This window comes from Eptesicus fuscus, chromosome 21 (assembly GCF_027574615.1).
Source record: "Eptesicus fuscus isolate TK198812 chromosome 21, DD_ASM_mEF_20220401, whole genome shotgun sequence".
Taxonomy (NCBI): Eukaryota; Metazoa; Chordata; class Mammalia; order Chiroptera; family Vespertilionidae; genus Eptesicus; species Eptesicus fuscus.
Window position 1 is genome coordinate 19,820,926 of NC_072493.1, and position 15,414 is coordinate 19,836,339.

At 50.6% G+C, this 15,414-nt stretch overlaps 1 protein-coding gene across 1 annotated transcript; it reads left to right on the plus strand.

Annotated features, from left to right (window-relative positions):
- The first annotated feature begins 625 nt into the window (after positions 1-625).
- LOC129147808 (60S ribosomal protein L31-like) lies at positions 626-1,026 on the plus strand. Its single transcript, XM_054711297.1, has one exon. It carries the CDS (start codon positions 626-628, stop codon positions 998-1,000), a length of 375 nt encoding a protein of 124 aa, XP_054567272.1. The 3' UTR covers positions 1,001-1,026.
- The last annotated feature ends 14,388 nt before the right edge of the window (positions 1,027-15,414 follow it).

Genomic DNA, 15,414 nt, shown 5'->3' on the forward strand with positions numbered 1-15,414 from the left:
TTGATAATCTTCCTGCTGAAAGTATTTTCCTTTATTATGAATCTCTCAAGAGACTTTGAAGAACTGATTGGACATTTGTATAACTGGAAACAAAGAACTGCATTTTGTTATTACTGTGAACCCTGAGGTAGGTAAAAAGGACCTACTAAGAAGGGATGGTGACTAACTTGGCTCTATATATATGCTTTTTATTGATTTTTTAGAAAGGAGGAAGGGGGGAGAGAAACATCAATGTGAGTGAGAAATATCAATGGTTGCCTCCTATACGCACCCCAACTAGACTGAACCCACAACCTAGGTACGTGCCCTGACTGGGAATCGAAACCACAACCTTTTTGGTGTACAGGATGATGCTCCAACCAACTGAACCAAACCACAACCTTTTTGGTATACAGGATGACACTCCAACCAACTGAGCCACCTGGCCAGACCTTGGCTCAAATTTTTAAAAACAGAGCCTAGCAGCCATTTCTGCACAGGGCCTCTCATGCAAACTGCACTTCATAGAGAAACCTCTGCACTAAACTGCCTACACCTGCTGTTGGACTGTCTGCTTGCAATGTTTCTGCCATCTGAGCTAGCCTTTAGAAAGGAGTTCCTCTTTTCTTTCCAACTTGCCGGCACGATGGCTCCCACAAAGAAGGGTGGCGAGAAGAAGGGCCGCTCCACCATCAACGAGGTGGTGACCAGGGAGTACACCATCAACATCCACAAGCACATCCACGGCGTGGGTTTCAAGAAGCATGCCCCTCAAGCACTCAAGGAGATCCAGAAATTTTCCATGAAGGAGATGGGGACTCCAGATGTGCACATTGACACCAAGCTCAACAAAGCTGTCTGGGCCAAAGGAATAAGGAATGTCCCATATCGTATCCGGGTACGTTTGTCTAGAAAACGTAATGAGGATGAAGATTCACCAAACAAGCTGTATACATTGGTCACCTATGTGCCTGTCACCACTTTCAAAAATCTACAGACCGTTAATGTGGACGAGAACTAATGCTGATGGTGGAATAAAGTTATACAACTGCCTTGGAAAAAAAAGAAAGTTCAACCAATAGGACTGAGGGGTTTCCATATCCAATCAAGTTGCGCTGCTCCTACCAATTAGAGCGGTTCTATTCTGACCAATCAGGACAGTGCCTTTGGACCAATCGAACTGTGAAATTTGTAGTCCTCAGTTGCATGAGGACAGACCAATCAGGGACTTCTGCCCAGCCAGCTCCCCTCTGAATGAATGAAGACTGAATTCCCCTGGCTGAGCTGAGTCACCAAAGATGTCTCACCAGAACAAAGTGGAGCAGAGTGAAGCAGACCATCGTAAATGGAGCAGACCAGCATAGCACAAAGCAGATTGTCATGGAGCAGAGCTGAGCAGACCATGGAGGAGCAGTGCTAAGCTGTCTAGCTGGAGAGGGACCTGGCCCCAGAGCTGTTCTACAGCTGTGCTGTTTGCACAGCCATACTGTATCACAATTAAGCTGTTTTGCACTGAATAAAGTTTCCTTCTTTGTCACACCCCTTGTTGACTTTGAATTGGTGCCAATGACTATCTTTTGACATTACCGAGGCTTCTTTTGCTTGACACCTAAGGTGACCTGGTCTTCCTCTGGCCCTTTTATTCCTCTTCCCCGATAGACATCATCATAGCAAAGCCCAGTCCCACTTTTTTTTGCTGACCCTTTTGGGTGAGGGAGGCAATCCAAGGTCCTTTTGCCAAGAACCGTTCATGCTAAAAATAGAAAGAGACCGAGTTCAATAAAGCAGAGCAAAAACTTCTTTCTTTGATTAAGGAATGGAGCAGAATGAGCTCATGTTGGAAAGGTACCTTCTCTATGGTAAGGGTGGGGGCGGGTAGTTAAAGAAACTGGTTGGGTAGGCAGTACCAGGAGAGCTGGGCTATGTGTAGTGCTTATGGCTCCCTTATGCAGGGTACTAATTGTGCCTAGCAATGTCCATTTCTTCCCCCTGGGTGTGATTTTTAATATGCATATGAGGACAAGTTCACTGGAGGTCAGTGGAGGTTGTGGGGGTAGCAGGTTCTGAACACCATCTTCATTGATCTGGATCCGGCTGGCTCTGGCACTGAGCTGTTTGTAGGTGCTGTGGTTAACTGTCAGCAGTTCACCTGTAAGCAAGCACAGCTTACGATATAGTTTCAATATTCGGGAAGAGCAGGGTTTTCTAAACGTTAGCCTGGTGACAATTTCTTCTATGTACAGGAGTTTATATCTCTAAGTCATGTGTGATTTCCTCATTGCAGGAAAGGAGACAGCTCTGAATAGTGGCAAGAGCAATGACTAAACAAGCTCCAAGAAGAGAAAAGCCATTGCAATTCAGCTGGTGTGGAGAGTCAAAAGTTTAAGATGTTTGAGCAGCTTTCTTCTCAGAGGCTAGAGGAGAGTACTGAGATCCCTTGAGCCTGAATTCCCAAAGACTGGTCTCCATTCTGAACAGAATCATCTGAAAATGGAATCAGCGGTGTCAAGGGGCTCTAAATTGGACTCAGGACATCATTAGGAAAGTCAGGTTCAGGCACATCCACACCCAGATGAGGTTTGGACTTTTGTGCCTGCCATAGAAGCTCATCCTGGAACGCCTATCATGCAGAGGCTTACCTCAGAGTATCACACAGGGACCTGATCAATCCTTTTTGAACTAGTCCTCATATCCAGCTAAATAGCCAATAGGAAAAATTGGTTTTTGCCTTTATAAACTCAGGCTTTCTCTTTTCCAGGTCTTCCCCTGAAACTGGGTGGTTTAAAACCATAGACATTTATTCTCTCTTACAGTTCTGGGGCCAGCAGTACAAAATCAAGGTGTCAACAGGGCCTCATTCCCTTGAGAGACTCCAGGGGAGAATCTCTTCCAGCTCCTCGTATTCCTTGACCTGTGGCCCCATAATTCCAATATTTTTAAATCATGTTTTAGCATAGAAGTTAACCTTTTTTTAAAAAAATTGAGGCTTAGAGAGAGGAAGAGAGAGAGACACAAAGACATCAACTTGTTGTTCCATCCTCTCATGCATACATTGTATGTGCCCTGACCAAGGATCGAAACCACAACCTTAGTGAAACAGGACAATGCTCTAACCCAGTGGTCAGCAAACTGCGGCTCGTGAGCCACATGCGGCTCACGAGCCGCCGTTTGCCGCTCTGTTGACTAATGAGTTTGCCGACCACTGACCTAGACTCTCGATTCCAATAATTACAGGCTGTTGTTCCTTGTGATTAAGCCCCTATCCCAGTGGTCGGCAAACTCATTAGTCAACAGAGCGGCAAACCATGGCTCGCGAGCCACAGTTTGCCAACCACTGCTCTAACCAACTGAACTACCTGGCCAGGGCCCATGACTCTAATTTCAGCCTCAATGATCACTTGCCTCCTTTTGTCAAATCTCTCTCTGCCTCACTCTTACAAGGACACCTGTCATTGGATTTAGGTCCACCCAGTCAATCCAGGTTGAATTCCTCACCTCAGGATCCTTAAGTACATCTATAAAGACCATTTTCCCAAATAAAGTACCATTCACAAGTTCCAGCGATTAGGATGTGGACATACCTTTTTTGAAGTTGCCGTTCTACCCATTACACCGTCTTACCAACAATATTTTAATTTTTAATTAATTTTAATGTTCAACTTTTTAATTTTTGACATTAAAAAGTATAAACAGTTTCAGGATCATATTAATATACATTTCTCTTTTCATACATTTTAAGGGCCACTTTTACATATTTTTTTGTGAATTGTCTTTTATCCATTTTTTTCTGTCAAGATTTTTGTTTGTTTTTTGGTCTTTCCATCAATTTTAAGAGGATTTTTTATTTTAATTGAGGTATAATTGACATGACATTATATTAGTTTCAGATGTATGACATAATGATTCAATATTTGTATATATGGTAAAATGAAGAGGTTCTTTCGATATTAGAAATTCTATGGACTGAATTATGTCCCCCACTTTCCCAAGTTCATATGTTGAGGCTCTAATCCTCAGTACCTTAGAATGACTATATCTGGAGATAGGGCCTTTTAAGAGGTAATGAAGTTAAACTGAGGCTGTTAGGGTGAGCCTTTTCCAATCTAAGTACTGTCTTTCTAAGAGGAGATTAGGACATACAGGGAGAGATACACCAGGGATTCCTTTTAATAATAAAAAGCCATATGAGCACACAGAAAGCAGCTATTTGCAAGCAAAGGAGATGAGACCTCAGGAGAAACCAAACCTGTCGATGCCTTCATCTTGGACTTCCAGCCTCTGAGAATTGAGAAAATTAATTTCTGTTGTTTAAACCTCCTAGTCTATGGTATTTTTGTTATGGCAGCCCTAGGAAACTAATACAGAAATATTAGCCCTTTATCTATGATACATTTAACAAATATTTTCTCCCAGTATGTAACTTATCTTTTGACTTTACTTTTCCAATGTAGTCAAACTTTTGAATATTTCAGATTTTTCAATATTTTCTTTTATGATGTCCATTTTCTGGGTCATAGTTAGAGAGTTCTTTCTAACACTGAAGTTAAAACAGGAATTCACCCATGATTTCCTATATGGTTTCATTTTTTTATGTTTATATCCCTGATCTATTTGAAGTTTATTCTTTGTAGTGTGATGTGAGTTCTGGATATAATTTTATATTTTTCCAAATGCCAAACCACTTTTTCCATCTATATGCTTATATTTTAACTTTTTATTTTGAGATCATTGTAAATCTATATGCCGTTGAAAGAAATAATATAGAGCCCTGGCCAGCTTGCTCAGTGGATAGAGCATCGGCTCGTGGACCAAAGGTTGCAGGTTCGATTCCCGGTCAAGGGTACATACTTTGTTTGCAGGTTTGACCCCTGGCATGCAGGAGGCAACCAATCAATGTTTCTCTCTCTCTTTCTTGCGCGCATGCTCTCGCTCTCCCCTTCCTTCCTCCCTTCCCTTCTATTCACACTAAAAATCAATGGAAAAATTATCCTTGGTTGAGGATTTTTTTAAATGAATAAGAAAGGAATAGGAAAAACCAAGATGGCGGCATAGGTTAAACACCTAACCTGCAGCCGGGCACAACAATTTCAAAAATACAACTAGAGGTCAGAACGGACATCGTCCAGAACTACAGGAAAGTTGGTGGACTGAAATGCCCACAGTTGGGGGGAAGGAGAAGGCCACGGGGACAGTCGGGGAAGCCGTAAAAGCCTGAGGTATGGAGAAACGGGTGGAGACACGAGCACACGCGCCTGCGGGGAGGATGGAACCGGAGAGGAGGGGGCGGCTGATGACCTGGCCGGAGTTCACTGGCAGGAAGGAGATAAAGGCTCCGGAGTGCGCTGAGCACCGGCTCCGATTGCACTGAACCCCATTCCGGGCGAAACCCTGGGAAACTCACTCACTTTCGCAACTCCGCCGCCCCCACAGGCCGCCCGGCCCGGGACGCTGGGGACGCCGCCGCAGCGGCGGCGCCCTGAGCCCGGCGGCCTCCCAGCACCCGTCCCCGCCGCGCAGCCCCCCGCGCGCCTGGTGCCGCGGGCCGCACGCCCCGCACACCGGACGGAGGCCCGGGCGCCCTCTCCGTGCACCTCCCGGCGGCGCTAGACTTCAGTAGAGTTGACTGAATTCAAGGGATTAAGAAGTATAAATTGGGGGGACGCCGCGGCGGCGACGTCCGGAACGCGGCGATGGCGGTGCCTGGAGCTCGGCGGCCGCCCAGCGCCCGTCCCAGCCGCGCGGCCCTCGCGCGCCTGGTTCCGCGGGACGCGCGCACCGCGCACCGGACGGAGGCCCGGGCGCCCTTTCCGTGCACCTCCCGGCGGCGCTAGACTTCAGTAGAGTTGACTGAAATGAAGGGATTAAGAAGTACAAATTGAGAAGTTTGAAAAAGATAGCGGCGGAGGTTAAAGGCTGTTCTGTTGCCTCGCACCCAGCGAAATCGGAGGGGATGAGGTGTGGAGGTGCGTGGGTCTGGCTGGTGGCGGGGGAAAGGGGCTTTTGTTCCAAACCTAAGGGAGATTAGCTCTCCATCACCCTGAAACCCATCTTCTGGCGAACCCCGGGAGACCCAGATGCCTGCGGGGAGAGGCGGGACTCTTGCGGAGGTGCGCCCAGCAATCAGTGTTTGCTGCGCTGGAGTGCGGAACGAGGGGACTTAGATACGTGGAAGGCAGAAGGACCAGACTCACAGCCATCGCGGCTCGCCGCACCATGGCCTGTTGGCGCCCTGAGACCCCGCCCCGCCCTGGGACCCGCCCCGCACGTTTTGAAGACCTGCCCCGCAAGTCTTGCAGGCACACCTGCGCCCCAAGCAACGGCTTATACATGTGGGTGGCCTGCCCTCTGGCAGCGGACCAGATGATCTGCTGTTCTAGTCAGACTGCTCCAGGGCCACTCAGACAGGAGGAAGAAACTACAGTTTTTGCTGTAATCCTTGCTGAGTGCCTAAGGCAGTAGCTGATCTACACCCCATTGGAGACCCAGAAACGAGGGCATCTAGTGGTCTGTGGGAGATGACACCAGATTTCAACCACGTGCATAAGGGACACATTCAACGGGAATATTCAGTGAGCGCCAAAGCTTTGCTGCACCAAGACTCGGCCCATAAACGTGTCTCCTGCACAGCAACTCTTCCTTTATAGACAAAGAGAGCCCCCCCCAGTGACACCAACAACAATCAAGACTTAACTATACAAAGGAGGACCAAGATGGAGGCATAGGGCGGAAGCCTGATTGTTGCCTACCACAACAACTTTGAGACTACGACAAGACAGCAGAGCAGACACCATCCAAGACCACCATAGGGCTGGCTGAGTAGATGCTATACAACTAGAATAAAAGAGGGGTATGTGGGATGATGCTGATGCCGGTGACCCAAAGACCACACTTTAAGAACTACGGCTCAGGCGACACAAAAGAACTATGGCTCAGGCGATACAACAGCGGCCTGGAACGTGCTCGGCACAGTTCCCCCGGCGGTCTCCGGCTGAGGGGACGGCTCCACTGGCAGCCAAGCACGGACAGACGAGCCCCTATGAGACATGGGGTGGGAGACTCCGCGCTTGCTGACCTCTGAGTCCGTCAAGAATCTCAACGCCCCGGAAGTGGCCAGGTGCGCATGCTCGGCGACCGGCCACCGATGCAGACCCAAGGGCCGACGCAGCGACGCCAGACTGGCCCACCGCCATGCACCGGGTGCACCGGAGCTTCGCTGAGCCGCCGCCCGACGAGTTCTGCAGCAGCCATACTGGAGCTCTGGAAGGATGGCAAGGGGAATTGCTGAGGGGGGATTGACCGGCAGGAATTGGGATCGGGAAGACGGGGCCCCGCTGAGGCCCGGGTACGGGCGGGGTTGCGCGCCTCTGGGCTCGGGTGTGGTCACACGCCTCTGGGTATAAGTGAGGCCTCACGTCCCTGGGTCTAGGTGAGGCCACATGCCCCTGGGTCTAGGTGAGGCCGGACTCCGGGTCCGGGTGAGGCCAAGTGCACCTGGACCCGGATGACGCTGGATCCCGTGCCCGGGCGAAGCCAAGCGCCCCTGGGTCTGGGAGAGCCCACACACCCCTGGGTCCAGGCGAGACCATGTGTCCCTGGATCCGGGTGAGGCCGCGTGCACCTAGGCCCGGGTGAGGCCACGTGCCCCTGGGTCTGGGAGAGGCCAAGCGTCCCTGGGTCCGGGCGAGACCATGCGTCCCTGGATCCGGATGAGGCCTCGTGCACCTAGGCCCGGGTGAGCCCAAGTGGCCCTGGGTCTGGGAGAGGCCAAGCGTCCCTGGGTCCGGGTGAGACCATGTGTCCCTGGATCCGGGTGAGGCCTCGTGCACCTAGGCCCGGGTGAGCCCAAGTGGCCCTGGGTCTTGGAGAGGCCAAGCGTCCCTGGGTCCGGGTGAGACCATGCGTCCCTGGATCCGGATGAGGCCTCGTGCACCTAGGCCCGGGTGAGCCCAAGTGGCCCTGGGTCTGGGAGAGGCCAAGCGTCCCTGGGTCCGGGTGAGACCATGTGTCCCTGGATCTGGGTGAGGCCTCGTGCACCTAGGCCCGGGTGAGCCCAAGTGGCCCTGGGTCTGGGAGTGGCCAATCGTTCCTGGGTCTGGGTGAGACCATGTGTCCCTGGATCCGGGTGAGGCCTCGTGCACCTAGGCCCGGGTGAGCCCAAGTGGCCCTGGGTCTGGGAGAGGCCAAGCGTCCCTGGGTCCAGGTGAGACCAAGTGTCCCTGGATCCGGATGAGGCCTCGTGCACCTAGGCCCGGGTGAGCCCAAGTGGCCCTGGGTCTGGGAGAGGCCAAGCGTCCCTGGGTCCAGGTGAGACCATGCGTCCCTGGATCCGGATGAGGCCTCGTGCACCTAGGCCCGGGTGAGCCCAAGTGGCCCTGGGTCTGGGAGAGGCCAAGCGTCCCTGGGTCCGGGTGAGACCATGTGTCCCTGGATCTGGGTGAGGCCTCATGCACCTAGGCCCGGGTGAGCCCAAGTGGCCCTGGGTCGGGAAGAGGCCAAGCGTCCCTGGGTCCGGGTGAGACCATGTGTCCCTGGATCCGGGTGAGGCCTCGTGCACCTAGGCCCGGGTGAGCCCAAGTGGCCCTGGGTCTGGGAGAGGCCAAGCATCCCTGGGGCCGGGTGAGACCATGTGTCCCAGGATCCGGGTGAGGCCTCGTGCACCTAGGCCCGGGTGAGCTCAAGTGGCCCTGGGTCTGGGAGAGGCCAAGCATCCCTGGGTCCGGGGGAGACCATGTGTCCCAGGATCCGGGTGAGGCGTCGTGCACCTAGGCCTGGGTGAGCCCAAGTGGCCCTGGGTCTGGGAGAGGCCAAGCGTCCCTGGGTCCGGGTGAGACCATGCATCCCTGGATCTGGATGAGGCCTCGTGCACCTAGGCCCGGGTGAGCCCAAGTGGCCCTGGGTCTGGGAGAGGCCAAGCGTCCCTGGGTCCGGGTGAGACCATGTGTCCCTGGATCCGGATGAGGCCTCGTGCACCTAGGCCCGGGTGAGGCCACGTGCCCCTGGGTCTGGGAGAGGCTAAGCGTCCCTGGGTCCGGGTGAGACCATGTGTCCCTGGATCTGGGTGAGGCCTCGTGCACCTAGGCCCGGGTGAGCCCAAGTGGCCCTGGGTCTGGGAGTGGCCAAACGTTCCTGGGTCTGGGTGAGACCATGTGTCCCTGGATCCGGGTGAGGCCTCGTGAACCTAGGCCCGGGTGAGCCCAAGTGGCCCTTGGTCTGGGAGAGGCCAAGCGTCCCTGGGTCCGGGTGAGACCATGTGTCCCTGGATCTGGGTGAGGCCTCGTGCACCTAGGCCCGGGTGAGCCCAAGTGGCCCTGGGTCTGGGAGAGGCCAAGCTTCCCTGGGTCCGGGAGAGACCATGTGTCCCTGGATCCAGGTGAGGCCTTGTGCAACTAAGCCCGGGTGAGGCCACGTGCCCCTGGGTCTGGGAGAGGCCAAGCGTCCGTGGGTACGGGTGAAGCCAGATTCTGGGTCCGGGTGAGGCCGTGCGCCCCTGGATCCATCCGGGTGAGGCTGGGTCCCAGGCCCGGGTGAGACCACGCGCCCCTTGGGTATGGGTGAGGCCACGTGCCCCTTAGTCCGGGTGACGCCGTGCCCCTGGGTTCGGCCGAGACCAAACCAGAGGGAGTCGGACCTCCATTACCACCATTTGTCCACCATCCAGAGCTGAGGGGTCAGTGCTGACATGTACACATAAGGAACTACTGGACATCGAAATTGGGTCTCAAAAGAACTGTTGGTCCAGGGGGAAGCTCGCTACAGATTGATTCATTTGCCTGTCAGCATAAATATTATTGCTCGTCTCACATTCAGTTCTTATTAGTATATATCTAGTGACATATGATCTCGTTCATCTAGAGGAAATGATGAACAACATAGACTGAGGAACAAGAACAGAACCAGAAGCAAGGAGGCATCGATCGGACTATCGGGCCGCAGAGGGAGGATAGGGGAGGGGAGGGGGAGGGTGGGGGGAGGGGGAGAGTTCAACCAAAGGACCTGTATGCATGCATATAAGCCTATCCAATGGTTAAGTTCAACAGGGGATTGGGGCATGCGTGGGGAGAGGGGTGGGATGGGAATGGGGGGATGAGGACAAATATGTGACACCTTAATCAATAAAGAAATTTAAAAAAATAAAAAAATAAAAAAAATAAAATAAATAAAAAAAGATAGCCAGTAAAGTAAATCTCAAAAAAAAAAAAAAAAAAAAGAAAGGAATAATATAGAGATTCCCACATCACCTTCATCCACTCTCCTTCACGGGTAATTTCTTGTAAAACTACAGTACAATGTCATAACCCAAGACATTGATATTGATACAATCTACAGACCTTATTCACATTTTCCCAGTTTTACATGCACCCATTTGTGTATGTCTGTGTATATTTAGTTTTATGCAGTTTTATCACACGTGTAGAATCACATGACCACCTCCATCACTTCAGAACATGATTCACAGGGATCCCTTGTGCTACCCTTTTATAGTCACACCATCTCCTCTTCATTCCCGTTCTCCATCTCTGTATTTTTGTCATATTAAGAACATTATATAAATGGAATCATGCAGCTTGTAATTTTATGGGATTTGCTTTCTTACTCAGCATAATTCACTTGATATCCATTTAAGTTGTGGTTCAATGGCTCACCCCTTTTTACTGATGAGTGTTTTTCCATGGTATAAATATGCCCTACTTCATTTAACCAGTTACCTATTAAAGGATATTTGGGTTGTTTCCAGTTTTTTGGTTATTATAAATAAAGCTGCTATGAACACTCATCTATAGGCATTTGTGTAAACACAAGTTTTCACTTCTCTGGGATAAACTGCCAAGACTGCACTTGCTGGGTTACATGTAAAATGTCACTTATTTCCGTTTTGTTCATTCCAGCTCTGTGGCTAAAAGAATTATTCCATTGTCCATAGGAAGTGATGTTTGCAGCATCATTGGTCATGAGGGGAATGCAAAATAAATGTAAGTGTACCACTATGCACCCACTAGAATGGTTAAAATTCAAAAGACTGATAATAATAATGCCGATTATGTGGAACAACTGGAATTCTCATACATTGGAATTCCTGGTGTATCTCTCCCTGTATGTCCCACATTGTAGGTGGGAGTGTAAAATGGAACAATCACCTTCAAATATTAAAGCTAAATATATGTGTACTCTCCACCCACAAATTCTGATTTCATATGTACACCAAAAGACTGGTATAAGAATGCTCATAGCAGCTTTCCTCACAATGGCCAAAAACTGAAAACACCCAAATATCCCATCAACAGGAGAACGGATATAGTTTATTCAGACAAAGATATACTATATAACAATGTCAAACTACAAACTTCTGCTAAGTACAACAATATGGATGACTCAGGTGGGACTTAGGACTGATGTGGATATGCAGAAATTCAGACCATTCCCTTGATCGCAGGCAGAAAAGGAAGTTGAAAAAGTAATATGAAGGATTGGGATGGTGACATCCTATATACCGTATTTTCCAGTGTATAAGACGACTTTTTAATCCAGGAAAATCTTCTCTACACCCAGTCGTCTTCTACGCCAGAAAATACTGTAATGAAAGGGTAATATGCAAATTGACCCTAATGGCACAACAACCAGAATGACCGCTCGACCAGTCACTATGAGGCACACTGACTACCTCTTAGTTCCTTTCCCTGGGCTGGCAGGCTCTCATCGCCTGATGGTGAACAGGGAGCCAGGGGAGGGTGGCAGGGGACGTGGGCGGTGCCAGGCCAAGGCCCCTGCTGTGGGTCACCCTCTGTGTGTGGGACCAGTGAGCGGGTGGGAACGGCTGATCTCTTGGTTCCTCCCCTCGGCCAGCAGGCTCCGATTGCCCAATAGTGAATGGGGAACTAGAGGTGGGTGGCAGTGGGTGGCAGGGCCGGCTGCCAGCAGCCAGGGAAGATGGTCCTGATCGCAGGCCGGGCCTAGGGACGATACCCATGCACGAATTTCGTGCACCATGCCTCTAGTTTAGAAATAACACAGCAGAGATGCTCATTTCCACCTCTATGAATTTTAAGCCAATCCTTCAGAAAGTTACCTAAGCACTCTAAAGAGTTGCATTCCCCAATGAGTCACGGTAAAGAAAGTAAGATGGCTCCAGAATGCAGATTTTGAATTGGAAAAGGGAAAAATTATTATAATCAGGGAGACCCAATTGATCAGTTAAATAAATGTGCATAGGTCCTATATCACACGTCATTGAACAAATTCCTTTGAGTGGGGTAAGTCATCTAATACTCCACTCAGCAGAAGTCAATGCCACACTCTGAAGTCTACAAACCCCTATAATGACAGGAACCCATCACACATACACACACACACCCCGTAAGGTCTGGAAGGAAATGTAAAGTTTGGTGAAGACATTGGAGTTGGACAGCAAAGAGAAAGAGTTGCCCAGGAAAGTTATTGGTTAAATACATTACAAAATAACTTTGTAATATGCAAATGCAAAGTTGTAGAAAATAATGCAGGACATTGAATATTTTAAAGATACACTATCAGCAAAAAAAGTCACTTTACAAAACAGGTGGACCAATATAATTATGTCAATATAAGGTAATAAAAAAAAGACCAGAGTTAAACACTTATTTCAGTTACCTATTGATGTGTAACCACCCCAAAAGTTTGTGGATGCAAATAAAAAGACATTGATTACCTCATTATTCTGGGAGAAGTGGGAGAAAAGGAAGCAGCAGGAAACCCGGAAATACAGATCCTAACAAAGGAGAGAAGCTAAAATTGGCCCCTGGTAGGGACACTCCATTCATTCTCTCTCTCTCTCTCTCTCTCTCTCTCTCTCTCTCTCTCTCTCTCTCTTCACACACACACACACACACACACACACAGAGCCTCCACGTTTTCAGGGGCAGATATAGTCTCAGAGAGATCTTCAGCAGAACTTCTCAGTCCCAACTGTTAAAGCCAGAACTGCAGAAACGGAGCTCCATCCCAGTGACACAAGCGAAATGAACGGATCCCAGTCAAAAGCCTCTCGCAGGGCGCGAGGTAAGGGCAGCACTGTCTTCTGATAGGTGGTCTCAAACCCCACCCTGCCACATACTCCACGGGACAGCCAACTGCGGCCATTCCAAAAGTCCCGCATGGGGGGCGGGGGGGGGGGGAGGCAGACACAAAGACACACACCAATCCCGCACCCTTCCCGACCCCCGTCCCGCGCGCCCACACCGTGAGCGCCCGGCGGGCCCAGATTCCTAGGTTACCACCAGGAGAAGGAGGTATTTGAGGACTCCTGGAGGGACACCAGTAACAAACCGAGATCAAAGTTCTTTTCCAAAGCATCCAGCGGGGCCGGTGGGAAATGTAGTTCAAAGCTGGAAAGGCCCGACGTGCAGGAGGCGCGCTGAGGCGTGAGCGGCGGAGCGGCGGCGTCTGCTGGGCTGTAGGGGCGCGGAGTGCGCAGGCGCAGACGGCTGGCTCGAGGTCGCAGGTGAGGCAGCGGCGCGTGCGGGCCGGGAGGCGGCGGGCGGGCGGCGGGCGGCGGGCGGCTGGCCCGGGGAACGCTGAGGAGCGGGGTGGGAACCTGGGCTGGGGAAAGCGTGAAAGGAAGCGGGAACCTAGGCTGAGAAGGCCCGGAAGGAAAGCGCGAGCCCTGGCCCTAGAGAGAGCGAGAATGGAAGCGAGAACCTAGGCAGAGGAAGGAACCGGGAGCCGAGGCCGGGAACGCCCAGGAGGGAGCCGGGAGCCCTCCGGCCGCGGTCCAGGCCGGAGAGGGAACGGGAAGCGCCAGGCGGGTCTGAGCTCAGCGTGGGCGGGAACGGTGTGTGTCCGCCACCCCCAGCCCCCAGCCCCCACCCCCTTCTGAGGAAACCCCAGTTCTCGGAGCGCGGCCTGGCCCACGCGGGCGTTCCGTGTGTGAGTTTTTTGTGCCCGTCCGTGTGTGTATTTGGGCACGTGTTACTTCGGTGTGACGTTGTGACACCGATTGGTTGTGAAAGTGAGAGGGTCTCTGTCCGATTTTTAAAATAGGTGCGAGTCGATTTGTGCTTCAGACTGTGCGATTTTGGAGAGACGACAGTAAAGGGTTTGTGAGTGAGGTTTTGCTGCTTTGTGAAGAAGTAATGGGATGAGCTCCCTGAGAGGATGCGTGACGTGTCTGTGACATTGTAGTGGGTGCTATAACTGTACGTATGTCTACTTTTTGAAGTGTTCTGTGTGCACAGATCGCGGCTACTATGAATGTGGCTCACTGTGTAACTAGACGGAACGCTTGAGAATGGGGTGCATGATTAGTTAAATATGTATTGTTTAGATTATCCGAATATTGGTTATTTTATATGCCTGTAGAATTTGACTCTGTGGAATTTAAACAAGTGGGGAAAAAATTAGAGATTTTTTAAATGGAGAGATGAGATAAAATTAAAATAATTTTCAGATGGCTTAAAATAATTTTCAGATGGCAGGATAGTATATTGGGAAACCCCGTATTGACTAATGACAAATATGTTGAAACTAGAGACCGGTTGCACCAATTAGTGCACGGGTGGGGTCCCTCTGCCTGGCCTGCGCCCTCTCACAATCTGGGATCCCCCACCTCCCCATCATCTGGGGGGTAGGGACCATGGGAGGGCTCCAGGGATTGGCCTAGTCCCAATCCACAGGACCCCAGCAGCAAGCTAACCTACCCTTCCCAGCCTCTGCCCCCTAGTGGTCAGTGTGCACCATAGCTACCCATGGAGCTGTAGATTGGTGGCTTAGGCTTTTATATATAGACTAGAGGTCCAGTGCACAAAATTTGTGCACTTGGAGGGGAGTCCCTCAGCCTGGCCTGCTCCCTCTCACAGTCCTGGAGCCCTCAGGGGATGTCCGACTGATGGCTTAGGCCCACTCCTCACCACCACTGCTGGGCTCGCCAGCCATGAGCCTGGCTTCTGGCTGAGTGGAGCTCCCTGTGGGAGCGCACTGACCACCAGGGAGCATCTCCTGCATTGAGTGTCTGCCCCCTGGTGGTCAGTGCATGTCATAGCGACCGGTCAATTTGCCATTCGGTCAATTTGCATATTAGCCTTTTATTATATAGATGAGTAGAACCCAAAACTGACACTCTCAGAATTTCCATTTGGGTGGGTTTTGTTTTTTTCCCCTTCCTGCTGCTGCTGCTGCTGGATGAATTCCTGGGCAGATTTAATAATTTCTTCAGTCATTCTGAAGACAATAAAAAATCTGTTGGATATTTAAGCATCAGTCCCATCTTACAATAGTCATTTAGCTAAGTAAAATATTCATTGCAGAAGTTAATACTTCAAAACTTGTTTTAAAAGCAGAAAACTGTCCTTCTGCTGGAAACCTGCAATGTCTTCTCTAATTCCTCAACCTCTGTTTTGTCTCCTCTTTACTCCTTCTAGGTGGTTAGTCTCCAGTTAGAATGGATTGGAAGCTGGAAAAGGGAAG

Excerpts from the sequence above, each read along its gene's own strand:
- LOC129147808 (XM_054711297.1), top strand. The coding sequence starts at position 626 with ATGGCTCCCACAAAGAAGGGTGGCGAGAAGAAGGGCCGCTCCACCATC.